The 25,584-nt window shown below is 44.9% G+C and overlaps 3 protein-coding genes across 3 annotated transcripts in view; 1 reads left to right on the top strand and 2 right to left on the bottom strand.

The window, feature by feature from the left end:
- Nucleotides 1-25,584, top strand: part of LOC136537923 (dolichol-phosphate mannose synthase subunit 3-like) — a 282,016-nt gene that overhangs the window by 42,916 nt on the left and 213,516 nt on the right. The gene's annotated exons all lie outside the window — the stretch shown is intronic.
- Nucleotides 3,043-6,895, bottom strand: LOC136536099 (uncharacterized). Its single transcript, XM_066528502.1, has 5 exons — nucleotides 6,880-6,895; nucleotides 3,711-4,282; nucleotides 3,396-3,633; nucleotides 3,183-3,285; nucleotides 3,043-3,049 (listed from the first exon to the last, which is right to left on the bottom strand). The coding sequence occupies exons 1-5, from the start codon at nucleotides 6,893-6,895 to the stop codon at nucleotides 3,043-3,045; spliced, it is 936 nt and encodes a 311-aa protein (XP_066384599.1).
- Nucleotides 20,218-21,292, bottom strand: LOC136536098 (vegetative cell wall protein gp1-like). The gene is made up of 2 exons (XM_066528501.1): nucleotides 20,797-21,292; nucleotides 20,218-20,333 (listed from the first exon to the last, which is right to left on the bottom strand). Exons 1-2 carry the CDS (start codon nucleotides 21,290-21,292, stop codon nucleotides 20,218-20,220), a joined length of 612 nt encoding a protein of 203 aa, XP_066384598.1.

The following is a 25,584-nucleotide window of genomic DNA, read 5'->3' as shown; positions in this document are numbered from 1 at the left end:
AATTATATTTACAACTCACACCAACACTCCCCCTCAAGATGGGGCAAAGACATCATATAGACCCATCTTGCTACCAAATGAAGAGAAAGTCTTTTCAGGTAACCCTTTGGTCAAAATATCAGCTATCTGGCTAGCTGATTTTACATAAGGTAGGCAGATAATTCCTCTATCCAGCTTCTCCTTAATAAAGTGACGATCGATCTCAATATGCTTGGTTCTATCATGATGAACAGGATTGTTAGCTATATCAATAGCAGCTTTGCTGTCACAGTATAGCATCAAGGGCCCACTCTCAAACAATTTCAATTCAGTTAGAAGAATCTGTAGCCACAACAGCTCTCACACACCATGAGCCATAGCACGAAACTCTGCCTCGGCCGTAGATCGTGCTACAACACTTTGCTTTTTACTTCGCCATGCAACTAGATTACCTCCAACAAAGGTACAATACCCAGAAGTTGATCATCTATCATCCAAAGAACCAGCCCAATCAACATCGGTATAGCACTCAACTTGCAGGCTTCCTTGTTTAGTGTATAAAAGACCCCTCCCTGGGCTACACTTAAGATACCTCAAAATGCGATAGACAACATCCATATGAGATGATCTAGGATCATACATAAATTGACTCACCACACTTACTGCAAAGGCAATATCAGGTCATGTGTGAGAGATATAAGCCTTCCAACCAGTCTCTGATAACATTCTTTATCCACTGGAGTACCAACATCTTTACTTAAACGACAATTTTGCTCAATAGGTGTGGCTGCAGGACAGCATCCGAGCATTCCAGTTTCCTTTAGTAGATCCAAAACATATTTTCTTTGAGATAGAAACATCCCCTTTGGTTCGTGGGAGATTTCAATTCCAAGAAAATATTTCAATTGCCCCAAATCCTTTACTTCAAACTCTTGAGAAAGATATTTCTTCAAATCGACAATCTCAGCAATGTCATTCCCAGTAATCACAATATCATCCACATATACTATTAGGATTGCTACCTTGCTTGTAGCATGTTTATAGAATAGTGTATGATCAGCATTACTTTGGATATAGCCTCTTTTGAGCATTGATTGCCTAAAGCAATCAAACCAAGCCCTTCGGGATTGCTTCAATCCATATAGAGATCGACATAAACGAAGCACTTTTCCATTTGTTTGACCTGTTTCAAAGCCAGGTGGTATGTGCATATATACTTCTTCGTGAAGATCACCATGAAGAAAAGCATTTTTTACATCCATTTGATATATTTCCCAATCCAAGTTGACAACACAAGATATAAGAGTTCTTACCGAATTCATCTTGGCAACAGGTGCAAAGGTCTCATCATAGTCAATCCCATAAGTTTGGGTGTATCCTTTTGCCACAAGACGGGCTTTGTACCTTTCAACCTTCCCTTCGGGTGTGTGTTTAATGGTGAAAACCCACTTGCACCCAACAGGTTGCTTACCTTGCGGTAGATCCACAAACTCCCAAGTTCTATTCTTCTCCAAAGCTCTCATCTCTTCAAGCATTGCCTCCTTCCACTTAGGATCCTCTTTAGCTAATTTCCAGTTAGTGGGTATGGATACAAAATCAAGAGATGCAACAAAACTCTGGAAGGATGGGCTACAACATTTAAAGGAGATAAAATTGGAAATGTCATGTTTATAACCAACATAATCTTTAAAACGTGCTGGAACATTGGAAGATCTAGTTGACTTTCTTAGGGCTATAGGTAGATCATTTTCAGGAGGAGGTTGAGTAGATAGTTGATTATCTCCTTGCCCCATAGTGCTAGATGGAGCATTAGGACTAAGAGATTGTGAGTTGGTACCTGGGTCCTCATGCATAAGAGACTATGTTTTGAAAATGCAAAGTACCCTGTATATCTCTATGGCAAGAATTATTACCCCCACTCTCGTTATCATTATTAATTTCCTCCCCCCTGACTATGAACCAAATTATTCCAATAGGCACCAACTGAAGGAGGAACAAGAACAGAGCCCATATGAATACCTCCACTGTTACTCTCCCCCTCTTGTTGTCCTTCAGGTGGAGAAAGAGTAATTCCAGTATCATTGGTTGGCTCATAATAAGGTTCATATTCACGAAATGTCACATCCATACTTATAAAGAAACGATGTTCAGATGGACACTAGCAACAATAACCTTTTTTAATAGAAGAGTAACCAACAAACACACATTTAATAGCACGAGGGTCAAGTTTTCTAATATCATTTCTATAGTCATGAACAAAGCAAACACATCCAAAGACTTTCAGAGACACAACAAATTCATTCGAATTCAAAAGTAACTCAGCAAGAGATTTATTGTCAAGAACTCGAAGAGGCATCCGATTAATTAAATATACTGCAGTCTTCATAGCTTCCCCCCAAAGAAACTTAGGAACATTCATTATAAACATAAGAGAATGAGCAACCTCAAGTAAATGTCTATTTTTTCGTTCAGCAACACCGTTTTGTTCTGGAGTGTTAACACGGGTTGTTTGATGTTCAATACCATTAGAAACAAGGAACTGTTCAAACTCCTAGTTAACATACTCCGTACCATTGTCTAAACGTAAGACCTTAATAGTGTTGCCAAACTTATTTTTAATAAGGGCATACAAATCTTTAAAAACAACAAAAACATCACTTTTGTGTTTCAACAGATAAAGCCAAGTATATCTACTAAAGCCATCAATAAAAGTCACAAACCATCTATGTCCAGAAATAGAGTACACCTCACATGGTCCCCAAACATCAGAATGAATCACATCAAACGGTTTGTTACTTCTTAATCCCAAACTAGGATAGGGAACTCTTGTATGTTTAGCAAACTCACATGCATCACATATAAGAGATTCCCTAGGACATGCATTAAAAAGCGAAGGATAACTACGAGACATAGCAGCAAAAGAGGGTTGTCCAAGCCTGTGGTGAAGTAACAATAATTCTTGACATGGAGACATCTTGGATGCAAAAGCGACTTCATCACTTCCTTCATCAAGATAATAGAGTCCATTATGCACAGTCCCAGTCCCAAGAATTCTCCTTGTCCCTAGCTCCTGAAAAGCATAATGAGAAGAATCAAACCAACTTCTATAGTTGAGGGATTTTGTGATAGAACTAACAGATAATAAGCTAATAGGGAAATCAGGAACGTGCAAAACTGGTGATAAGGATAGGGTTTTGGTGCACCGTATAGATCCACATCCTGTTATAGGAACCATGGATCCATCAGCTACACGCACCTTATCCTTACCTGAACAAGGAATATAGGAAGTGAAAAGATTGGATGCTCCTGTCATATGGTTAGTTGCTCCAGAATCAATAATCCAAGGTTTATTTGTATAGGCTTGAACATGTTTTATACCTTGGGAAGTAGCATGGTAACTGGAATTAGTAGAGGACCTTGAGTGGAAGATGAGCCTTCAGAGAGCTTGAGCTTAGAGTTGTATTTCTCAAGAGCTTGAGCATCTACCACTGGAAGCTCCTTTTCAGATGCTATATGATTAGCCCGATTCCAGTTAGCACCCCGAACTCCCCCTGGTTGAGATTTCCCCCCTTTTTTCCACCCAGGTGGAAAACCATGCAGCTTAAAACACTTCTCTATGGTATGCCCCTTATCTCCACAATGATCACAAATCACCTTGCTAGATGGAAAACCATGTAGTTTAAAGCACCTCTCTGGTTGTGCCCCTTATCACCACAATGATCACAAGCCACCTTATTTTTTTCTTGGTCCCCTCGGGGAACAGAAATGCGGCCCTTCTTTAAAGATAGGGCAACACTAACATCAACTGCTTTATAATCATCCACTTTGGGATGTGATAGTCTAGTTTCCTCTTCTATGATGCTGGAAATTATCTCATCAAGAGTAGGCCATTTAGACTTAGAGAATATAAGCTGTCGACGAAGATCAAATTCTTGATTCAAACCATCAAGAAATAGCTTGCTCACAAAAGATTGGAACCAGGTATGATGAATAGCCAAATCCTTTTTGTCAACCGCCTCAAATGGATGATAATAGTGTAGGTCTCTGTACAGTTTTTTTACCTCACCAACATATTCTACTACAGACCTTGAGCCTTGCTTTAAATGAGTCAACTCATGCATGATTCGAGTAGCTTGCATTTTGTTTGATTTTCCTGCAAATTGTCTCTCCAATTCCGACCACACCTCTGCAGGCGTAGTTAAGGTTTCAACTTGATCTCTAATAATTGGTTCCATACTGCTTAACATCCATACTAGTACTCCATCACTTATTTGCTTGCTTGCTGTATCAACCTCCCTTGTTTCTTTATCAGAATCGACAAGTAAACACTCATATCCATGGGAGCTTAGAATTAACTTACAATGACGGGCCCAACTGACATAGTTCTCTGGTCCAGATAATTTTACTGATTAGACTCGAGTGTGTATTTGAGAATATCATAAGTCACCACCTTAGGCTGCTCCATCAATTTGCTAAATATTTCATAAAGTTTTTCCACGTGATCTACTGATTTCTCTCCACTAGTTTCAGCCATGAGCAGCAGATTCAGTATTTAGCGGCAAAAAACAACAACAACCAAGAACCAGCTCCTCCTTGATACAGGAAACAAGCAAGCAACAAGCAAGCAGATCACGGTCACCAGCAAGCACGCAACTTTTCTCTCTGCCACGAGCAAGCAACCAAGCAAGCACCCGTACCTTGCAGGAATTAGTAGCTCAGTCTTCGTGTTGGCAGAGGCTATGGCCACAACGTCTGCCACAGAGCTGCTTCTAGTCTGGGCGACGACGACGCCTATACAAGGATGGCGACGACTACGGCGTCTCCACCACCTCTGCCCCTAATCAATCAACGAAAACGAGATGGACACGACAGGATTAACCCGCTCTTGATACCATATTGTAGATTAATGGGTGGATTTAAGAGGAATTTTGGATATGAGAGAAGAAGGGGAAGAACAGTGAAGTTGGAAACACTGACTAGATCGATCTTCTCGATCATTCTCAGGTCCTCCATCTTATCTCTTTCCTATTTTACATTTTGGTCCCCAATTCTAATTATATTTACAACTCACACCAACATCTAGCTTATATTCGCTACCCCAGAATAAGCTATCACTGCCGACCCTATCACTACCGGAATTTTAAAACCGACACTGATAAATGCATCACTGCCGGTTCGTAAGAAAAAAGGCTATCACTGCCGGATTTTCAAACAAACCGACAGTGATATATATCATCACTGTCGGTTGGTAATAAAAACCGACAGTGATGTGTATCACTGTCGGTTGCATCTCACAGACCAGCAGTGATCCATAGCTCCGGACCCAAAATTTTAATTCATCCTGGTTAACTGTGCGGCCGCCGAATCCACGCGCTCTCTCTCCTCTCTCTCATATCTCTCCCCACTCTCTCTCTCCTCTCTCTCATGTTTCTCCGCTGAATCTCTCCCCGCTCTCTCTCCTCTCTCTCATGTTTCTCCAAATCCACCTCGCTGCGGCCGCCGACGAGCGGTCAGGACGCCGCCGCGGCGAAGGCATCAGGCCGCCGCGGGCGCGAGGCCGCCGTGGGCGCCGGCGAGCGGTTGGGATCCCAGCGCGGCTTCTTCCTCCTCCCCAGATCTCCCCACGCCTCCACACTTTCCTCCCTAGATCTCCGTGCGCTCCGGTAGCTCCGTGGCTGGAGGCCTAGAGCGCATGCGCTAGAGTAGGGGGCACAAGGGGGCGCATGCGCTAGTGTTGAACCCTTCTCCTCGCTTTTTATTCCTTTTCTCCGTCCGTAGATTGCGCCTTCCTGATGGCCTGCCTCTCCGTGTGGCTCACCTCGCGTGGTTTCTAGGAGCTGAAGGGGGCACAAGGGGGCGCTACATCTGTGGTGTGGAGAGGAGCTGCAGTGGACCTGCGCCGGACCTACGGAGCTGCGCCGGACCTGCGGAGGAGCTATGCCGGACCTTCCTCTATATTGTGTGAATCAATTTGTAGATGAATTATTTTGTTTGTGTTGAACCCTGCTCCTCTGTCTATGATGTACGAATCGATCTGTGGATGGGTTGATTTGTGATGTGTTGAACCCTTCTCCTTCGTCTGTGATGCACGAATCGATTTGTGGATGAGTTTTTCTGATGTGTTGAATCCGTCCTTTGTGATGTATGAATTTTTTTCTTGGATGAAATGCTTGATGTAGTGGCGGCGGTAGCCAGCGAGCATGGTGGCGGCAGCGGCGGTAACGAGCATGCTCCAGCCAACATGCTTGTTGGATTGCTTTTTTTTGTTTTTCTAAACCTTATCACTGCCGGGTGAAGTACCGGTAGCAGTAGCCAGCGAGCATCACTGCCGGTATGCCACTGCCGGTTCAAAATCTGACACTGAAGGAGGATTTTGAACCGACATTGATATTGAAAACTGGGGTAGTGATTGTTGCATGCATATATGTGTGGATGCTCATTTGATCCTCCTAAGAATGTCTTCAATAACTGCCCCAACCCAAAATACAAGACCCATTCGTTCTTTGGTTAGCGCTACAGGCAAAGGGTTCAATACCTATTTTTAGTCTTATCCAACAAGACTCAAAAGACAACCCTTTCTGCAAATGGGTATCCAGAAGAGAGGATACTCAGATTTGGGTTATGCCTCTTCTGGCATATAAAATGGGTCTTCCGTATAGATACTCTATTGGAGGTTATAGGTATTACGTTGGAGACCCATTTTAGGTTTGGGTTCCGCAACGAGTCTCCTGTCATAGACAGCCTATGTTGTTTTGCCTGCTATTTTTTTTCGCCACCAACACAAGTACATCTAGCCAGCTTTCGGATTGACAGTCATAATAAAGAAATTAAAGTTAGCACATCTAGTCAGGCGTCGGCTCTGACATTGCCTTTGCGTAAACATATCTGAATACCAATTACCTGACGCCTCCGACATTGGCTCTCGTCAAACATATCTGAATACCAATTATATGTGGCAGCTATAAATTACTTGACCCACGTGCAACAGGTTCTACCTTGCATTGAGTTTTAAAATTTAAATAAAGAATTCTAATTGACAAAAGTAATTGCTGCAGTGCTGCACATTCATCTCAAAATATATAATCAGAAACTAAAAATGATGTGTTCTATAAATACTATAGACACGAACTTGGCTCCGCATAGTCCCAGGCCTCGCTCCTGCGCATGCATGCTACTAGCTTTTTTTTATCAACCAACACCTATCGAAGCAGAGGTCAATACGTACGGCATGTCACTACTAGCATGTTAGAAATGAGTGGCATCAGGCAAACATATCCCTTGGCTGCGATAGCTATGACAGTTTGCCACCTAGGTCTATGCACGGAGGACCACGGAGCTGGTCAAAGTCATGCCGAAGCTGAATCAAGCCCATTATAAGGGAGGCTGGTGGCATAACAATAGGTGTGCCAACCAATGACGATTCTCGACTCCTCAGATTGCTAGATGTCTGTAACACCCCAAAACCTTACTGCCTAAGATGCCACCACAACAGAAATAAACTAGAGCATTCAATAACAATTTTTTTTGGCAACATCTCCCCTTAGAACAGGAGCAACGGAAGCAACAACATATAGAGAGATATAGATCAGTTCAACCAACAAGATATAACATCCTAATGAGCAGATAAGCATCAACAATAGACTACAGAAAACAACCCAACATAAACTATAAGTATAAGCTCCGCTTCTAATCATGTTATTACTACAATACATATTTTTTAACATTGGATTGTGGCATTAATGTGCAAAGGTGCTGCTACTTTCCTACCCTTCAAGCAAATCCACTTGAGTACCTGTAAAGATAGAAAGAGGGGTGTGAGATATAAAATCTTAGCAAGTAAACTACTTCAACAAGCTATTTAAACTACAAGTTCATTAAGCATCGATTTAAACCTTATTTATATGTAAGCCAACAATAAGCAATCAGATAAATCCAACAAGTGATACAACCTCATATAAGATAAAGATTAATCACCACCAAACCTCGGAGAAGCCTAGCTTCTCACAAACTCTCCCAAAACCATAGTCCAAGGCTTTCATGCCATAGTCCAAAATCATAATGCATATGCAATGCAAATGCCATGTCTCCTGCCTTCATACCCAACAAGGTATGAAGCCGCATCATTGTGCCCAATAAACGATGTTGTACCGGTACAGTCGCCGCTTGTTCCATATGCCAATGAATGCATACGATGCAATGCAAATGTCATAATAAGATGATAAATAATCACATATAACACCATGAGCATCTCGCCATGGGGCAACGAGCCTCATTCCACTGTACCAACATAAGCATCATCAAACCATAATAAGTAGAAAAACGTAAGGATTCACATAGAAAGCATAGAGGATAAGTCCCAATGAATAAAACATGATTTCAAAGGCCATATTATATCAGCTATGGATCTGGATTTTTAAGGTGGAGGTAGAATAAATAACAAGTTAAAGCTTGTAGCAAACCACCGCTACGTTTACTTGCTTCCAATGAAGTGATGATCACTCTATGTGCGATCCAAAGCACTACCACCTGCTTAAGTAGTATAGTGTCAGAGGTAGAACTCATTTCAACAAATATACACAGTAGGTAAAGCACTCCTATGCCCCAACCCGACATACAAGGCAAACAACGAACAAAGCACCAAGTCAAATACAATAGTGTTGCTTCACCTTTTCGTATCATTCAATCTATTAAGGCTATGATAGCAACAAAATACACTTTTGGGATCTACACCACAAGACCTACAACTTTCATTAAGAGATTATATTTTTATCATGCCTTTAAGATGGCCTAAACTGGTATTGAAAACAGACTTCAGAAACTGCCTAAGAATTGAGGCAGCAGGCTTTACATTTTTATACTTCCATACCCTTATGCCCAAAAACTATGAAACTTCACCAGATATCAAATCACTTCATGCTCTACAACTTTCATATTACTCACATTTGCAGATAGGGTCAGCCAGATGGCCGGCCTAATCTACAGCTGAAAACAGAGTTCAGAGTCTGCTCGAGAATCGAGACTGCAAGCTTCATATTTTTATATCTCCAAATCCTTCAGTCCAAAATTTATGAAATTTAACGTGGGAGCAGATAATTTCACAATCAACAACTTTAGTATTATGCACTTTTGCATAAAGAGAAAATTATATGGCGCTAAGCATGACCCAATCTTAACTGAAAATCCTGCTGATGAAACAATACATTGAGCTTTGAAAATATATATCTAGAGTTTCCATTATCCAAAAATCATGATCTTTACCAATCTGGAAACCTAATTAAAGGTATTACAAAGTTATCATATTTGTAAAATCTAATAAGATATATAAGGGCTTCGAAAGCCCCCCTACATACAGTTATGTCCAGAACTTGGTCAAAACATGACACCTAACTTTGAAAATACATATCTCCGAAATCGCTTGGGATAAAATCATGGAATTTCATGAGTTAATAGATATGAAGGTCCTCTACAAGTTTGTAGTTCACCAAAACACTTATTTCTGCTTCTAAGTAGCCCTAATCACTTCCCCAAGAAAATCTGCAGAAACTATTCGTCTGAAATTCGAGGAACAACATTCAACAGCTTTTCTCTCCACACTAGAACACTTGTTCCCATGGCCAAACACCACCCTAAACACACAACTTATGTAGAGAAGGGCGAAAACCAACTCACCTTGGTCACCCACAAACCGTAGGGCGACAGGAAGGGATGAGGAAGGACCGATCCACATGAAAGATGCACCTCTTTTTGCTCCTCTTGTTGTCCTCGACCAATTTGCAAGTTTCCCCAAGGATTTGGTGCTGTTGAGAGGGAATTTAGGGAGGGGCGGCCGTGGGAGAGGAAGGGAAGGAGCAGGGAACATAAACAAGCAGCAATGGTTGGTCTGGGGAAGAAGAATGTAGAAGAAAGGGGTGTTCAGTCTAAAAGGGTTGGGGGAGAATTGGGCTGGTTTGGGCTGGCCCAATAAAGCCCCCTTTTCCATTTTTTCTCTTCTTTTTTTCCATGGTGTTACAATGTTCTTTTTTTTTGCCTCTCATCTTAAGTATAGCTGTAGAATCTGTTCGGATACAGACACACATCACCACACACACGCACACCTCACACACACGGTATACGAACAAACCTACAACTATACCTAACAACGAACGCAGCTGAGAGATACTCGAAGATCACCCGACTCCGAGTGTGGCGGGCACGTCACTTACCATTGTGGCACATCTGCGCGAGAGGCAACAGAAATTATTTAGGGAACTACTGTTCCCGGGTGAGACACCAGCGTCGAAGCCAGGCTTCGAACGCGGGCGGGCAGGACGCACACCAGCGATCCTAGCCATCTGAGCCACCGCTCAGTTCTCGTTACAATGTCCTTCTTGCATCAGCATGATGAGGATCGATAAGATTTTGAATCCTCATTGTATGAGCTGGTGAAATGCCAGGTGCAAAACATCGTTCTAGATATCTTAGGATATATTTGGTTGAGTGGATCTCCATGAATAAGACATGGCGATGCATAGATGATAAGTTCGCAGACGATCTAGTGAGGGCCGCCGTTAAAGAGGAATTTTCCCTAAATGTGCTGGAAGAGCTCAAATTGGTCAGGCAAGGTCATCCATGTCCGACCATGGCCTGATGCTTATGTGGGATCATATATTAATTGTTGTGCCTTTTCAGTTAGCAATCCTCAAATAGCTTTATCTCACAGAATGTTTATGTAATTCGTAATGTGGGATCATATATATTAATTGTTGTACCATTGTATTTGCTGCTATTAAGTACAAAGCAAGATCTCACATGATTATTTTTTGGTTAAAATAAACAAATCAAAAGTAGGTCCCAATGCCATAATCAACCTGACATCCTCATCCAACCAACCAAATAAACAAACACATGTATATAACCAAGTTGTTTAATATGTCCAAATTATGTGGCTATGTGGGTCACAAGCTGAATTCGAGTGTCAAGAACAAGTAATTTGTGTCATGCAAGCATTAGTTAGACTCACTTTCACTTCAGACAATCATGTCACACCAAGGTCACTTTCACTTCTAGAATTCAAGTGTTTGGATCTCGTTCTCATTTTTGCAGTTTATTCTCATTTCTCTTAGGAGATCAAAACACGGCCTAAAGCGGGTACACGTACTGGCTGTGAGTGTGGGCCCACTAGAGGTATGACTATAATTAATTGTAGTAGTGCTACACTTTAATATGAAACTAAATTACTTACAATAAATGTGCATAACGACACATTCACTTGTGTGCTATATATAAATATACAGCAATCGATATGAATCTCGCAACTCAGACTCTGTTCTGCTCTTCCGTCGTGTGTGTATGCTTATTTTATCCTCCTTGGTTTTTTTACCTTCTTTTTTCCTACCACTAACGCTTATTGGAGAGAGGTCAATGCGACATGCATGTCTATCAGCGTATCATACCTTAGGATTGAGCGGCATCAGCAAAATATATTTCTTGACTTGGTCCTCCTCCTAGCTTGAGCCAGTGTCGGTAGCAGCTCGACATGATCTGGCTTAGACTACGGATCTACGTTGACCAAAGACGATGATGGCTACAAGTGTGTGGTTGGCTAGTTATATCAGTTTAAGCAGCTGGGCTTAGACCATGGATAGGATCCACGGTGGCCAAAGACGATGATGGCTACAACTTTTGGCTACGTCATATCGAGTTATCGACACTGGCTCAAGCTAGGAGGAGGATTAGCAACTTCCAAGGTGTGCAATTGTGAATCAACTGTGATCCAACATCCCTCTCTAAAATCATATATACCTGCAAATGAAGCTAAGGGTCTTGTCATGAACTCAAATGGAATTTATTTGTGACGCAGGTGCAGCCCTTAGATGCGGCCTTGTGTGATGCAGGTGCTGAGAATGCAGTCCGATCCTTTTCAGCTATTTGGTGCTGCTACTAACTAGTATTCCTCGTCACATGAACGCAGTATGATCTTGTATCCACAGTGCACTTCATGGATCCTTAGCTTATTATCTAGGGCAGTAACCATGTAGAATAATTCTATTTTTTTTCTTCTCCAGTGCTGTTATTTGCCAAGCAGACGGCCTACCTGCCCACCAACTTCGGCTAGCCGTTGAGATGCGTGCTACATGCATTGATGCCGTTGAGACGTGTGCTGCGCTGGGCCGGCGGCACCGCTTACAACCTAGCCAGACGCATGACCAGCATTGTCATGCTACAACAACAGTTCGCTCATTTTCTCCAATATAATCGCTCCTGCCGGCAAGACGTTGAAGACAAGGCTCGTTGCCCCACTCGACCCCTCAACGGTTAAGAACAATGAAAACTAACACGCCAAGTAGGCCAAGTAGCTATAACTGCGAGATATATTTACAGAAATATACATATATGCTGAAATGGCGTATAGAGCTAGAATGTCATATACAGAAATAGTATTAAGTTTCAATGGCATTTAAGGAATTTTAGTTTCTCTCTATATAAATTACCTGACCCAATAGCAATAGGTTCTATCTCTACTGTGAGGTTTTAAAGAACCCTAACTCTTACAAGTGTAAATGCAGTAGTAGTTCTGTACTTTTATCTCAAAGTAAATTATCAAAGAAAACTACAACGTTGTGTTCTATAAATACTATTAGACATGAGCCTCACTGCCCATTGTCCTACACTTGATTCAATCTTGTGTGCCTGCATGCTCTCGTTTTATCATCACTAACACTCATTAGAGAATGTACATGATTCTGCGTGCCACTTGCTTTGTTTGGATTGAGCTAGCTCTGACAGTTTGCCACAATGCTCTGTGCTTTGCCTCAAATTCTTATCATCACTTTGTTCAGAATTATGACAGCTATTGTCGCGGGAGTTATGATTGTGATCCGGCAGCCTAGGATACCAGACTTACTACGGGAGTGGGAGCAGCAACTACGGATCAAAGGATGATATGCGCTCTCTGGCCATCCTCGCAACAAACTGAAAGATCAGGAGTGTGCACGACAACGATTCATTTAGTTTATTTTACCACCGGCCCAAACCACAAGATGTATCTTCACAACGATGCATGCACAATTTCGAACGTAGGCTAGCCAACATATATAAGCAAGTGGACCAGCAGGTAGCAGATTATAAAGAGCTGATAAGAATCACTACTGGAGACGGCCTCTTTGCCGAGGACGACCCTCGGCAAAGAGCTCTCGGGGAATTTTGAGTCGGCGAAGAGGGTCTTTGCCGAGGGCAAAGGGATGGCCCTCGGCAAAGAATTATTCTTTTTTTTAAAAAAAAATCTTTGCCGAGGGCCTCCAACCATGGCCCTCGGCAAAGAAATGTTGTAGAAATTTTATTTTTTTTTAAAAAAAATCTTTGCCGAGGGCAATGGGACGGCCCTCGGCAAAGGACTCTTCTTTGTCGAGGGCCTTGGTCATTGCCCTCGGCAAAGAGGCAGAAATTTATTTATTTTTTTGTTTTTTGCATTCCATCGACACAAGCATTTCATATATATACATATATATATATATATCAACCATCACATATATATATCACACAGAATCCATTTTCTCACAATATATCACAACCATAATTGTGAACCATAAATCACAATATATTACAACGACAAGTCACATGTTCATCATCATTCACATGTTTATTACGACAAGTTCATGAAATCCAAGCACAAGTCAGAACCATAAATATTACAATAAAGTCCAACCACATCACCTAGCACTAGTCCTGATCAAGGTAGCCTATGAGACGGTGGTGAAGGAAAGACGGGATCACCCGGTGACGCACTACCAAATTGATTGGAACCCGCGGACGGAGGCTGCACAAAGGAGCAGAGATTGCATGTGTGAGTAATCCGGGAAAACAGTTTTGGAACTTAGAGATTGCATCTAGTAATCTAGGAATACAAAAAGATTAGACTCAATTGAAAATTTCGGCAGCACCTCCCCTGCACGGGGAGGTTTCCAAAACCTGCAAGAAACAACGGCACGAACGCCAACATCTACAACAGCACGAACGCCGACATCTACAACGGCACGAAGGCCGACATACATGCAAAACACAAGCGAAAAGTGAACTTTCATACTTACAGGAGTAGCTGCAGGAGTAGAAGGAGGAGGAGCTGAAAACTGCACAGGTACACCCGATGCTTGCCCAAGACTTTGCATGATCACCATCATCTCCACCATCTGCTTCTACGCGGCCTCGAACGCGACCTGCTGGGCCTGCAGTTGTGCGGTCAGTTCCGCGTTCTGCTCTTGAATTTGCCTTTTTGTTTCTTGCAGCTCGGCCTGCAATATTTCACTCCAATGTATCAATAATGCAAATCTAATTTAGGTGTGTAAATATCAACGTACGACGAGTAAAACAGGAATTACCTGGAGTGCTTGGACCTGCTGCAGTGCTGGAGAAGGCCGTGAGCGTATGGGCTGGCTGGAGCTCGTGCTCCGTGCTCGGATAGCGTCGAGGGAGGGAATAGTGGTGGAGTCGATGGCGCCGTCTGCAATCCACAGCAGCCCGTGCTTCTTGCCTCCTCCGAGCCTCATGATTGTCTCTGCATCAATGGGCTCAGTGCGCACATTGTAATCTTCCCCATAGATCTCCCTTACTGAGGACGTGTACTCTTGGACTTTAGTGTATACGTTCGGGTCGGAGTACACCTGGAGCGGGGCAGCCGGGTCGAAGGAGACAGAGGACGACGCCCTGCCCATGTGGGACATAGCCCACGCAGAGAACTCCGAGACCTCCTCGCCCGGGTGCGCAGCCTCCTGCGAGAAAGATGGGAAGATGGTGAGAAATCAAGCAGAATTGAGCATCAAAATAAATGAAAGAAATCACTTACGTATGCTTGTTTGTATCCGGGGAGGCTGCGGCTGCCTTGATGGTGAGTTGGACCTTGCCTCATCAGACGCTGTTCCCGCAGCCTCTCGTGGGTGCCAACAAAGTCCTGTGATAACCACTTATCTATGATCATAGCCCAGCACTCGAGATACGATCGGCACCACCAAGGAATCACCTACAAGTCATCGAGTATTTGACATATAAGAAGATGAAATTGAACCTACTTAATATCAAAACGAATCATTATGAATGTTATTCGCTTACCTCAAGGTACTGGTCCCGGGTCAGCATAATCAGTCTTGCTTGAGGCTTGGGGAGGGACTGCTTAAGTACCGACCTGTAGTAGTCTATGTGAGCTTGGACGCGACCATGGTGGTGCATCTCAGTGACGTACTTCCTACAAGCTGCGGCAGCCGCCCGATCCGCTTGGGCCTCAAGTCCTTCTTCGACCTTGAAAAATTTCTACATACAAAACCGATGTATCCATTCATTATTTCAATAAAACATTTAACCAATGAATGAGATATATTAAGCAATGTTGTGCGAGAGAAACTTACCCAAAACTCCGTCAATACCCGCTCCTGCTTGTTGCGGTAAGTGTCATCCGTGACCAGCGCGTACCTGTCCCAGTTGGAGGCCGGCTCCCGCACCACCGGCTCTTCGGACAGTTGCACAATGCCGGGGTACCATTTCCTACACAAAACACCAAGGATGCTCGCGGGGGTGCGTGCTAGAGTACCTGACAAAACCAACCAGTACCTGCACAAGTGATTAAGAAAATTTATCAGTTTCTCTTATGATTTCCAACATATCTTATGAAGTAGTTGTGATAACATCTATAGTTACTTACCTCTTTGCCATAGGCCGAATCACTGGGCGGTTGTGAGGAAGCGGAACCGGAGGGAGGCTCGCAGGACCTCGCTCGTAGGGAGTCTAGGTAGTGGTACCCCCTCTGTCGCCCTCGAGCCCCTCGCCTCCCTCACCCTCGAGCGCCTCACCTCCCTCGCCCATCTGCTGCCCCTCTCGTCCTCCGACGAGGATGTGGCCATGGCCGTCACGTGCTCCTCCTCCAGCACCTCGTCACATGGTGAGGGAGGAGACAGCTGCCTCCTGCGGCTGCTGCCCCTGGTCGTCCTCTCGTCACCTCCTACGGACGCTGCCCCGGACGACGACCCCTCACCTCGAAGGAGAGGGCGGTCTCTCCCGTAAACCGAGGGCGTGTCACGGCGTGGACGTCTGCTCACCATCTTTGTTCAATCACCTGCAATCACAAAGAATGAACAAGACTAAGTAGTACATATATTAGAAATAGATTCAAAATATATAAACAAAACACAAATTAAAAAAACATAGTATTACATGTACTAGGAATAATCTTCATGATTAGGATCATAGGTCTCATCATCACTGTCAAAATTGTCCAAATGGGCAACACTATCCGAAGGTTCTATGTTGTCATCGTAGTCATTGCCTAGAAGTAATCGCTCAAGCATTGCTATGTCCTTGGCATTTACCACCACATCTCCATCGACCTCGCCATCAACCATTTCGTTGTCTACTTCCATTTCGATTGCTTCGGGTAAGACTATCTCAAACGTGCCTGGTAGCCCATCTTCTTGATAGAACTGTCCATCATATGTGTTTGCGTTGAAGTTGTAATCATCATCGTTTGGGGCAGGTAGTTTACCGTGTGGAGATACCTGGTGCACAATAGTCCAACCCTTAAGATCCTCTTTGTCTTGTTTGGCGTATGGAGTATAATACACCTGCACGACCTGTTGAGCCACAATGTAGACATCTTTTCCAGGATAGATGGAATCTTCTCGAATCTCGACTAGCCCAAGATGAGGGGTTCGTCTCGTTGATCGAGGATTAAACCAGTGGCATTTGAACATGATAGGTTTAAGAGGTTTGTCTCCATGAAATGAGAGTTCATAGATTTCCTCAACTCTACCATGATAGTCGAGGCCATCAGTGCCGGGCGTACAAACTCCGCTATTTGTGGTTTTTCGTTTGGGCCGAATCTGCTCGTAACTTTGTTGTGTGGAAGCGATATCCGTTCACGTCATAGTCGGTAAATGATTTCACCCTAATGTCACAGCCGTTTGCAACCTGTTTCAACTCGTCACTCATGGACGAACCGGTCTAGGCCTGCAAGGTGAAGCATGATAGATCGTTATATTAATCAAACGTACGATCACCTTGGACGATCGAACGTATGAGCTAAATTGGACATTACCTTTTGTTTGAACCAAGAAATAAAATCAGGCCTCCCCGCTCCCGCACCCCGTGAAACAAGGGTGTCTTGTTCATGCGAGGTAGGATCCCTTGATTGATGCTAGAATTCACGAACAAATTCTCTGTCCGAACGAGAATCAATGGGGTTGGATGCAGAATAGTGATGGCGTATTGAAACAAGTTCGTTGAGAACTTACTTGATGAACGGCTGCACCTCGGTAAGGTTATTCAACACATATAGCATGATACTGCGCCACTCTTCATTTCCCAATAGCTTTGGGATTGATCCACTTGCGCCGCCGAGTTGGCCTTGGACAAGGCTGAGGGTCGATTCATTTTCGCCAGCATTGTAACGAGGGAGTGGATTATGATTGCTAGGAAGGTTCGGCTTGTAGTATTGTGTTGTGAAGTTTGCCACCTCCTCCCGAAGGCATGCCTCTGCAATGGAAGCCTCAATTCTAGCTTTATTTGTACATTTTTTGCGAAGAGTTTTTAGGCATCTCTCGATTGGATAGCACCAACGGGCCTGCACGGCCTCCCCCAAACGTGCCTCGGATGGGAGGTGCACAATCAGATGCTGCATCGGCAAGAAGAAGCCGGGTGGAAAGATCTTCTCCAGCTTACAGAGCAACACAGGTGCCGCTTTTTCCAAGTCCTGAGCGACGGTCCGAGATATCTCCTTGGCACAAAGCTGGCGAAAGAAAAAGCTCAACTCTGCCAGCACTAGCCAAACATGCTCAAGGACATAGCCTCAGACCATCACCGGAAGAAGCCACTCAATCCATATGTGGTAGTCATGACTCTTCATCCCATTGACTCACAGAGTGCCTAAGTTCACTCCCCTGCTAAGATTCGATGCATATCCATCTGGGAACATTAATGTCTGGATCCATTTTAGTACTTCCCTCCTTTGATCGATTTGCAAGACGAAATTGACCTTAGGCCTTTTCCAGTTCTTGTTTCGACCACTAGGAGGCTGCATCGCTTGATTCGGTCTATCGCACAACGTTGCTAGGTCCACTCTAGCCTTAACGTTGTCCTTAGACTTGTCAGTGTCCATGAGAGTTCCCCAAAGCGCCTCGGTGATATTCTTTTCAGTGTGCATTACATCAATATTATGTGGCAGAAGAAGGTCATCGAAATAGGGGAGCCTCGTCAAGCTGGACTTATGAGTCCACATATGTTCCTCACCATATCCCACAAAACCACCTTCTTCATTGGGCACGAGAGCATCTATCTGAGCACGAACCTCGGCACCAGTCCTCAAGTGCGGTTTAGGGTCTGTCACTTTGACACCTTTCGTAAAGCTCTTGATGTCTTCTCTGAATTCATGGTCTAGAGGGAGGAACTGACGATGCTAGTCGAACGACGAATACTTGCCACCCTTCTTCAACCAAATGAACCTCACAGCTTCCTTGCATATTGGGCATGGGAACTTCCTGTGAACACACCAGGCGGCAAATAACCCATACGCCAGGAAGTCATGCAGGGAGTAGTGGTACCAAACGTGCATTTTGAAGCTTGTCTTTGTAGCTCGGTCGTATGTCCATACCCCCTTCTCCCAAGCGTGGATCAATTCATCAATCATAGGCTCCATGAACACACCCATATTACTCCCCGGGTGTCTAGGAATTATCAACGACAAGAATACGTTATGCCATTGAAAGGAGATGCCGGGAGGGAGATTGAGGGGGATAACAAAAATGGCCCAGCATGTGTATGGGGAAGCCATCATTCCATAAGGATTGAACCCATCTGTTGCCAGCGCGACACGTACATTACAGGCCTCAGCTGCTTTGTCATGATGTTTGTCATTGAAGTACATCCATGCTTCAGCATCAGACGGATGTACCATCTTCCCAGGATTGTATCGTTTGCCATCTTTGTGCCATGTCATCTGTTTCGCGGATTCCTCGATCATGAATAGCCGTTGGATCCTCGGCAGGAAAGGAAGGTGCCGTAGCACTCTCGCGGGGATCGGAAGCTGCTTTTTCTGACCATCACCAGAGTCTACCTCCAGGTACCTGGAGGATTTACACTTCGGACAGTAATTTGCGTCCTTGTGTTCTTTCCTAAATAGGACGCACCCCTTCGGACAAACATGTATCTTGTCATATGACATCTTAAGCATACGAAGGAGTTTCTCTGCCTCGTACAATTTCGTCGGCAAAGTGTCCTTCTCCGGTAGCATGGTGCCAAACACGACCAACATCTTATCGAAGCCTTCTCGACTCAGGTTTAACTCGGCCTTCAACCCCATTACGCGTCCAACCGCATCCAGCTGAGAAATCATTGTACGCTCGTGAAGGGGTTTCTGTGCCGAGTGCAACATTTTGTAGAAGTCCTTTGCGGATTCCTCCTTCTCACGTCGTTCAGCGAAGTGAGCTTGGTGGGCGTCATCTAGCATGTCTGCTACCCCGGCATCATCATCAAAAGCCTCAAGGCGTGCTCTCACCACCTCCGCTCTTATACGATCTGCTTCACCATGGTAGATCCACTACTGATAGCCAGGCGTATAACCATTGAACACAAGATGTCTACCCATGGTCTTCTCGTCTACCTTTCTCCTGTTGTCACATTTGCTGCAGGGACACCAAACTAGAGAATGTCCTCCTGCTCCTGGGCCAAATGCATGTTTCAAGAAACGATCTGCCCCTTCACCCATTCATAGTCGTAGTCACTGCCGCTTCTCCAGCCCGTGTACATCCACTGACGGTCCTCCATCCTTTAACATTTACATCACAGAGTATTGTGACCATCAATTACATCTACGCGGTGTTCCTAATGTCTAATAGGTGAGGATAGGTCCTAATCCCACCCGCAGATGCGTAGATGAGGTCAGTTTCCAGGCTCCACTCCTCTTCGAGACAGAATTTCGGCAGCACCTCCCCGCTGTTCTCCCGATACACGTCCTGCCAGGGAGAGTGTGTATCCGGAGAACAACAGGGAAGAGCTGCCGAAACTTGGTCTCGAACCAGAGCAGACTATGGAAACTAACCCATCTACGCATCTGTGGGCTGTCCAAAAAACGTGGACAATCCGAAACAGATACGGTCGTAGATATGCAAAGATCCGCATACATACGACCGTATCTCTTTCGAACGGGAGACGCCTAACTGGGTTACGCGATCTAAGACAATGATACGGGAGGAGGGCTTATTTATACCTAGGGTGGCGGTGGAGTCAGGCTAGCGGGGCAGTGACGAGTCGGGGCAGTGACGAGGTGATGCTGTGCAGGCAGACCCGCAACGCCGACGAAGAGGATCGGGGTCGCCGAGTCCCCTCTGACGTGCTCTTCTCTGCAAAAGAAGAAACACAATACTATAAGTTGAAAATTTCGGCAGAACCTCCCCTGTACGGGGAGGTTTCCAAAACCTGCAAGAAAAAACCGGCATGATGGCCGACAACCACATATCAAGGGAACAAATACGGCACGATGGCCGATAGCCAGATATATATTAATCCACCACCAACACACCACCCCCTCCACCACCACGACCACACCACCACCACCACCACCACCACCACACCACGACATCCACCACAACGACCATGACCACACCACCATATCCACCACAACGACCACACCACCACATCCACCACAACGACCACACCACCACCACCTCAACGAACACACTACCCTCCTTCTCCACCTCCACCTCCACCTACACCTCCACCATTGCACGCCACCACCACCTCGACCTCCACCTAGACCTCCTCCTTCACCAGCATTGTACACCATGAAGCGAGGGAAGGGCATACCTGGACGTCGGAGGGACGTCGGAGGCCGCGGACGGGGCGAGGGTCGCGGCCGGGGCGGCGTCAAGGGGCCGGGGCGGGGCACCTTGGAACGGGGGCGGGCACGGCGGACAGCGTGGACGGGGTTGGCGGGTGGCGCGGGGTCCTCCTCCTTCTCCGGTGGCCGACGGATGGCGCGGAGGTTCTCCTCCTCCTCGGGGCGGGCCGGCCGGCGGGCGTGGGCGGGCGGCGCGGCCGGGGCGGGGCACCTCTGGCGGGTTGAGGCGAGCGGCGGGGTGGGGCTCCTCCGGTGGCCTGCTCCTCCTCCCTCCTCCTCTGGCGGCCGGGGGCCGGGGGAGCGCGGGGCGCGCGGGGCGGCGCGGTGGTGGGCGCGGGGCAGCCGGGCGCGCTGCGGCGGGCCGGGAGTGCGGCGGGGCGCGCGGGGTGGCGGTGGCGGCTGGGCGCGGGCCGGCGCGGGGCGGCGCGGTGGTGGGGGGCGGGGCGCGCGGGTTTTAGGCATCCGACGTCACAACTTGCTCGAAACCTTCTCAAATTTTTACCACAGCCTACACATGCGATAACATGACACCTCGACAAGTTTCATGATTTTCGGACTTCGTATGAATTTTATATAATTTAAAAACACTTTTCCGACAAGTTTCTCGTCATGTTACGTGAAGAAGATGATCGAAATTTGATGCGAGTTCATGGATAGGGACTCAACATACACCAAATACCATGAATAACATTTTTTGAATCACTAAATTGCATTATTCCATCCACCTGCAGTTCAAATTTGAAATATTCGAAAAAAAATCAACGAAAAGAAATAAATTAGGGAAATATATCAAAAAAAGTCAAATATGGCCCAAATTTTAAAATTGAGATTTAAATAATGTATTATAGCACCAAAAAAAACTGGGTTAAAAAAACAAAAAAAACTCTTTGCCGAGGGTCTAGCCTGGCCCTCGGCAATCTTTGCCGAGGGCCTGGCCAATGGCCCTCGGCAAAGAATATTTAAAAAAAAATAAAAAATCTTTGCCGAGGGTCTGACGGCGGGCACTCGGCAAAGACTAACGCCAGTGGCCGCCGTGACCCATCCGGCCATGTTTGCCGAGGGCCAATTTGCCGAGGACTAGGCCCTCGGCAAAGATTTATTTTGCCGAGGGCCTATCTTTGCCGAGGGCTCCTGGGGCTGGCCCTCGGCAAAGACCCCCTTTGCCGAGTGCCCGAGATCAGCCCTCGGTAAACCCACGGGCCCTCGACAAAGAGGACGTCTCCGGTAGTGAATCCATAGCAATGTGCACAGACATTTCAGATAATGGATGTCATCGTGTCCTGTCCCTATTTATTAATATTGAGGCTTCATTTAAGACCTCCAACTTTCATCTAATAATAAAACAATAAAATAAAGTAAAACGATATCTTCACTTGTGTTCTACTACAGTAGTATATATAACTAATATTGACATTAGTAGTGTCGCTTCCCACATTCTAACTCTTTCGAGCGTGGTTCATCGCTGTAGTTTATTATTTATTCCTACATATTTTGTGACGCATGATGGATTAGGGAGTGTTTCTAGTGAGATGATGCAACTTTAAAAAAAAATTGCACTTATTTAAATTTAATTTGATATATCCAAAATTCCCCAAATTTCATGCTTATTGCTAAGTGCCAACTTTTGTTTTTATACCGAGATGTAAATCCTGGTGGTATATGTAACCGTAGGCTCATATAGCTGCTATAAATTAGTTGGCCACCTGCAACAAGTTCTACCTTGGGGTTCAAAAGGATTCTAACTTGGCCACCTGCTGCTGCATGCACTTTCATCTCAAAAAAGAATTCTACCACTGACATATATATGAACCTGCTGCACACAGTTAACAGTCCCACCCTTCATCAATCTTGCGTCTGCATGCTCGCTCGTTTTATCCTCCCTAGCTCCATTATATCACCTATTTTATCAACCCCAACAGTCATTGGAGGGAGGTCAATATGACGACATTTGCTCGTTGGAATTGAGAGGCATCAGGCAAACACTAATTGGAGGAAGCCAACACTGTGGCACCTGCATGTCACTAGCTTGATGGAATTTCTGCAAATATATCCCATTCCCGTGGTTGTGGACTGTAGTAGCTCTGACGGTTTGCCACCTAGCAGGTGTGCACTCTCAGCCTGTTCGGCAGACCGTAAACGATCGTGGATTATTTACTGCTGGTTGGTTTGATGTGAGAGAAAAATACTATTCCAACTTATAATCCACGATCGTATACGAGCAAGCGAACAGGCTCTCTGTCTATCCAAAGAGCTGCATCCTTGAAGAACAGCTTACCCTTTTCAATCTTGAATTTGTGCATAGACGCGAGAGAACTGGTGGCGTGGTATAGGTATGCCTAACTTAATTACTATGGGAGCGGCAGCAGCAACTATGGTGCAGGATGTTGGCTATCTCACGATCTGGATTAGGTGTCAAATTTTATTTTAGCTAAATCAAATAAATCCCAATGCTATAATTAATGCTAAGTGAAATAAAGCCATAAAGGTTGATCAAGTTCTGTATGAATTGTAAGAATTCAAAAGGAATAATACAATTCGTATGTTTTACTGACGACGCCGTTTGGATTAAATTAAGGAATGAACCTCGCCATTCCTCTCGTATGGCTCGCTTCCATTCACAAAACACAGGAACAAAAGCATCTGCTCTAACCCAAGGTTTTCATGGATGCCCGAGGTGAGACGACGCACGCGGAGAAAACAGAAGTAAAAGAAGCTGGAAGAAGCAAACTGTTTCTTGGACACCGGAATCGAAGCAAGATCTGCACTACTACAAGGACACTGCACCATCGATCTCCTCTTTTTCACCTTCGCAAAGTGAACATCTTCTTCCTTGGGCTCAAGGCCGACTGGCACTGTTGTCTGGCAGGGAGGAGGCGTGGGTGGCTGGCCTGTGGCGGGATGGCGGTAGCACTAGGTGCTGGCAGCATAACATGCGGCAGACATAGTGGCAGGCTGGGGATGAGCCAGCGGTGACGGTGCACGGGTGGTAGTGTGCGGGATGAGTGATGCATGTGGTGGCTGGTGAAGGAGAGAGACGAGATGAGGCTTAAAAATCCTTTGTTTTTTAAGGCTCTGTTTTGCCACTTTACTTCTTTTCTATTTTTTCATTCCTCCATTACGAACAGGTTACAAATTCTATACGAGAAATTAATTAGAGATTAACACATATACAACATAAATAGATGGTTATTTTGTGCACCTGTTGTGAAATTGAAAAAGGTGCAATGTGAGCCCCTCATATGCTCTGAGCCTAGCGAGCCAAGCCGATGAAGTCTTGTTATTTTTGGAGCATGTTGGAAAATTAAGTATATATACACGGTAAAGTGTCACTTTGGATCCTCTGAAAAACCAAGCAACTTTTGAGACTCGTGAAGCTTATGGATCACAAGTGCCTGTAGTTCCAAAGCTTGTGAGCTTCTAAGACTAGGGCAGTCCATACATAAACGCTAACTTCGTTTCTGTGCTTGAAAAGTACAGCCATCATGAAGCCCCATATCCTAGAACTTTTGTGTCACATTTCTATCACTCTGCCGGTTCATTTCTTCACCTCGATCAATCAGAGACAGAAATAAAGTAAGGCCAGAGAAGATAAGAATTAGCGACTACACAGACACCAAACTAGCGCGCGCGCGCACACACATCTATATATATATATGTAAATCTGTGTCTTCCGCATCAATGTAGTAGATGTACATATCAATGTACGTAGCACAAATACAGCATCAATGTGGCATGTGCATGTATGTAGTAGATGCAATTTATGCAGTATCATTATTACGTGTATGTTGTATGTACGATATATATTCAGTTGCAAGTTATATACTTAAACTAACTAATAGCACTACATATACCAACCAGAACTCACACCCGGCCCATCACTCCATTACCATTATGCCTTGTTTGAATGCAGGTGTATGAACCTTAATCCACGTGTATTAGAGTGGAATGGAATGGAATTTAGTTTAAATCCACTCTAATCCACTAACACATGTGGATTGAGATGAATATATTCCCATCCAAACAAGGCTTTAGGTGGTTGTATATGTATGTCAACCTGTCACATCGATCACTTGGGTTGGGTGGTATCAGGAAAAATTGTTCCACAGTGAGTGTCATGCTCATCCTTCACCACAAACACCGGCGCTGAGAGCCTCACTGTAAGGAAACTCCCCTGGGATCCACACAAATCGTTATGTGGAGGTAGAGCGCGCCAGACTGCTTGTTGATGCAGATGCAGTCATGAAGATGCAATGGAACTGCTCGGCTCCGTGACTGGTGCGGCCCGCCCAGCCAGTTAATTAGGTTAAAAGACTTGTGTGGCCAGTGATTTTGGCCGAATTTCCTCCCAGAAACTCAACTCTCTTCGTTCCTGGTCAGAGCCCTCTAATCGAAACTACACGTGTTGCAGATGTTCAGCACTAATTATGTTACCTGTAGCAGTCTAATAATTTATGTTGTCTACAAACTGCTCTTTGCCATTATGAACGAACACTAGAAGAGAGAGATATACAAACCTCGATATCTCATTTCCAATAACACTTCCACAGTTCAAGCTACTTTGTGTGTGATCGCATGTGTGCCTGCACGCTTTTGGGAATGAGGGACATCAGAAAACCTTATTAGGGCACGTACAACGGACGTTGGAGTGCCGTCTGTAGAGATGTATATTTGCAGAAAACACCCCCTCCAGCGGCATTGAATGATGCAAGAGAGGGAAGCCATCCTCTCGTGAGGCGACGGCAGTGACGCGTGCT

The sequence above is a fragment of the Miscanthus floridulus genome, chromosome 2 (genome assembly GCF_019320115.1).
Source record: "Miscanthus floridulus cultivar M001 chromosome 2, ASM1932011v1, whole genome shotgun sequence".
Lineage (NCBI taxonomy): Eukaryota > Viridiplantae > Streptophyta > Magnoliopsida > Poales > Poaceae > Miscanthus > Miscanthus floridulus.
Note: the sequence above shows the minus strand (reverse complement) of the source record. Positions and strands in the feature narration are given on the sequence as shown.

Excerpts from the sequence above, each read along its gene's own strand:
- LOC136536099 (XM_066528502.1), bottom strand. Across the intron at positions 3,634-3,710 it reads GGGACCAAGAAAAAAATAAG|GTGATTTGTGATCATTGTGG; the intron begins GTGGCTTGTGAT and ends CCATCTAGCAAG. Across the intron at positions 3,286-3,395 it reads AGGCTCATCTTCCACTCAAG|GAGCATCCAATCTTTTCACT; the intron begins GTCCTCTACTAA and ends ACCATATGACAG.
- LOC136536098 (XM_066528501.1), bottom strand. The coding sequence starts at position 21,292 with ATGCCTAAAACCCGCGCGCCCCGCCCCCCACCACCGCGCCGCCCCGCG. Across the intron at positions 20,334-20,796 it reads GACGTCCCTCCGACGTCCAG|AGAAGAGCACGTCAGAGGGG; the intron begins GTATGCCCTTCC and ends CTTCTTTTGCAG.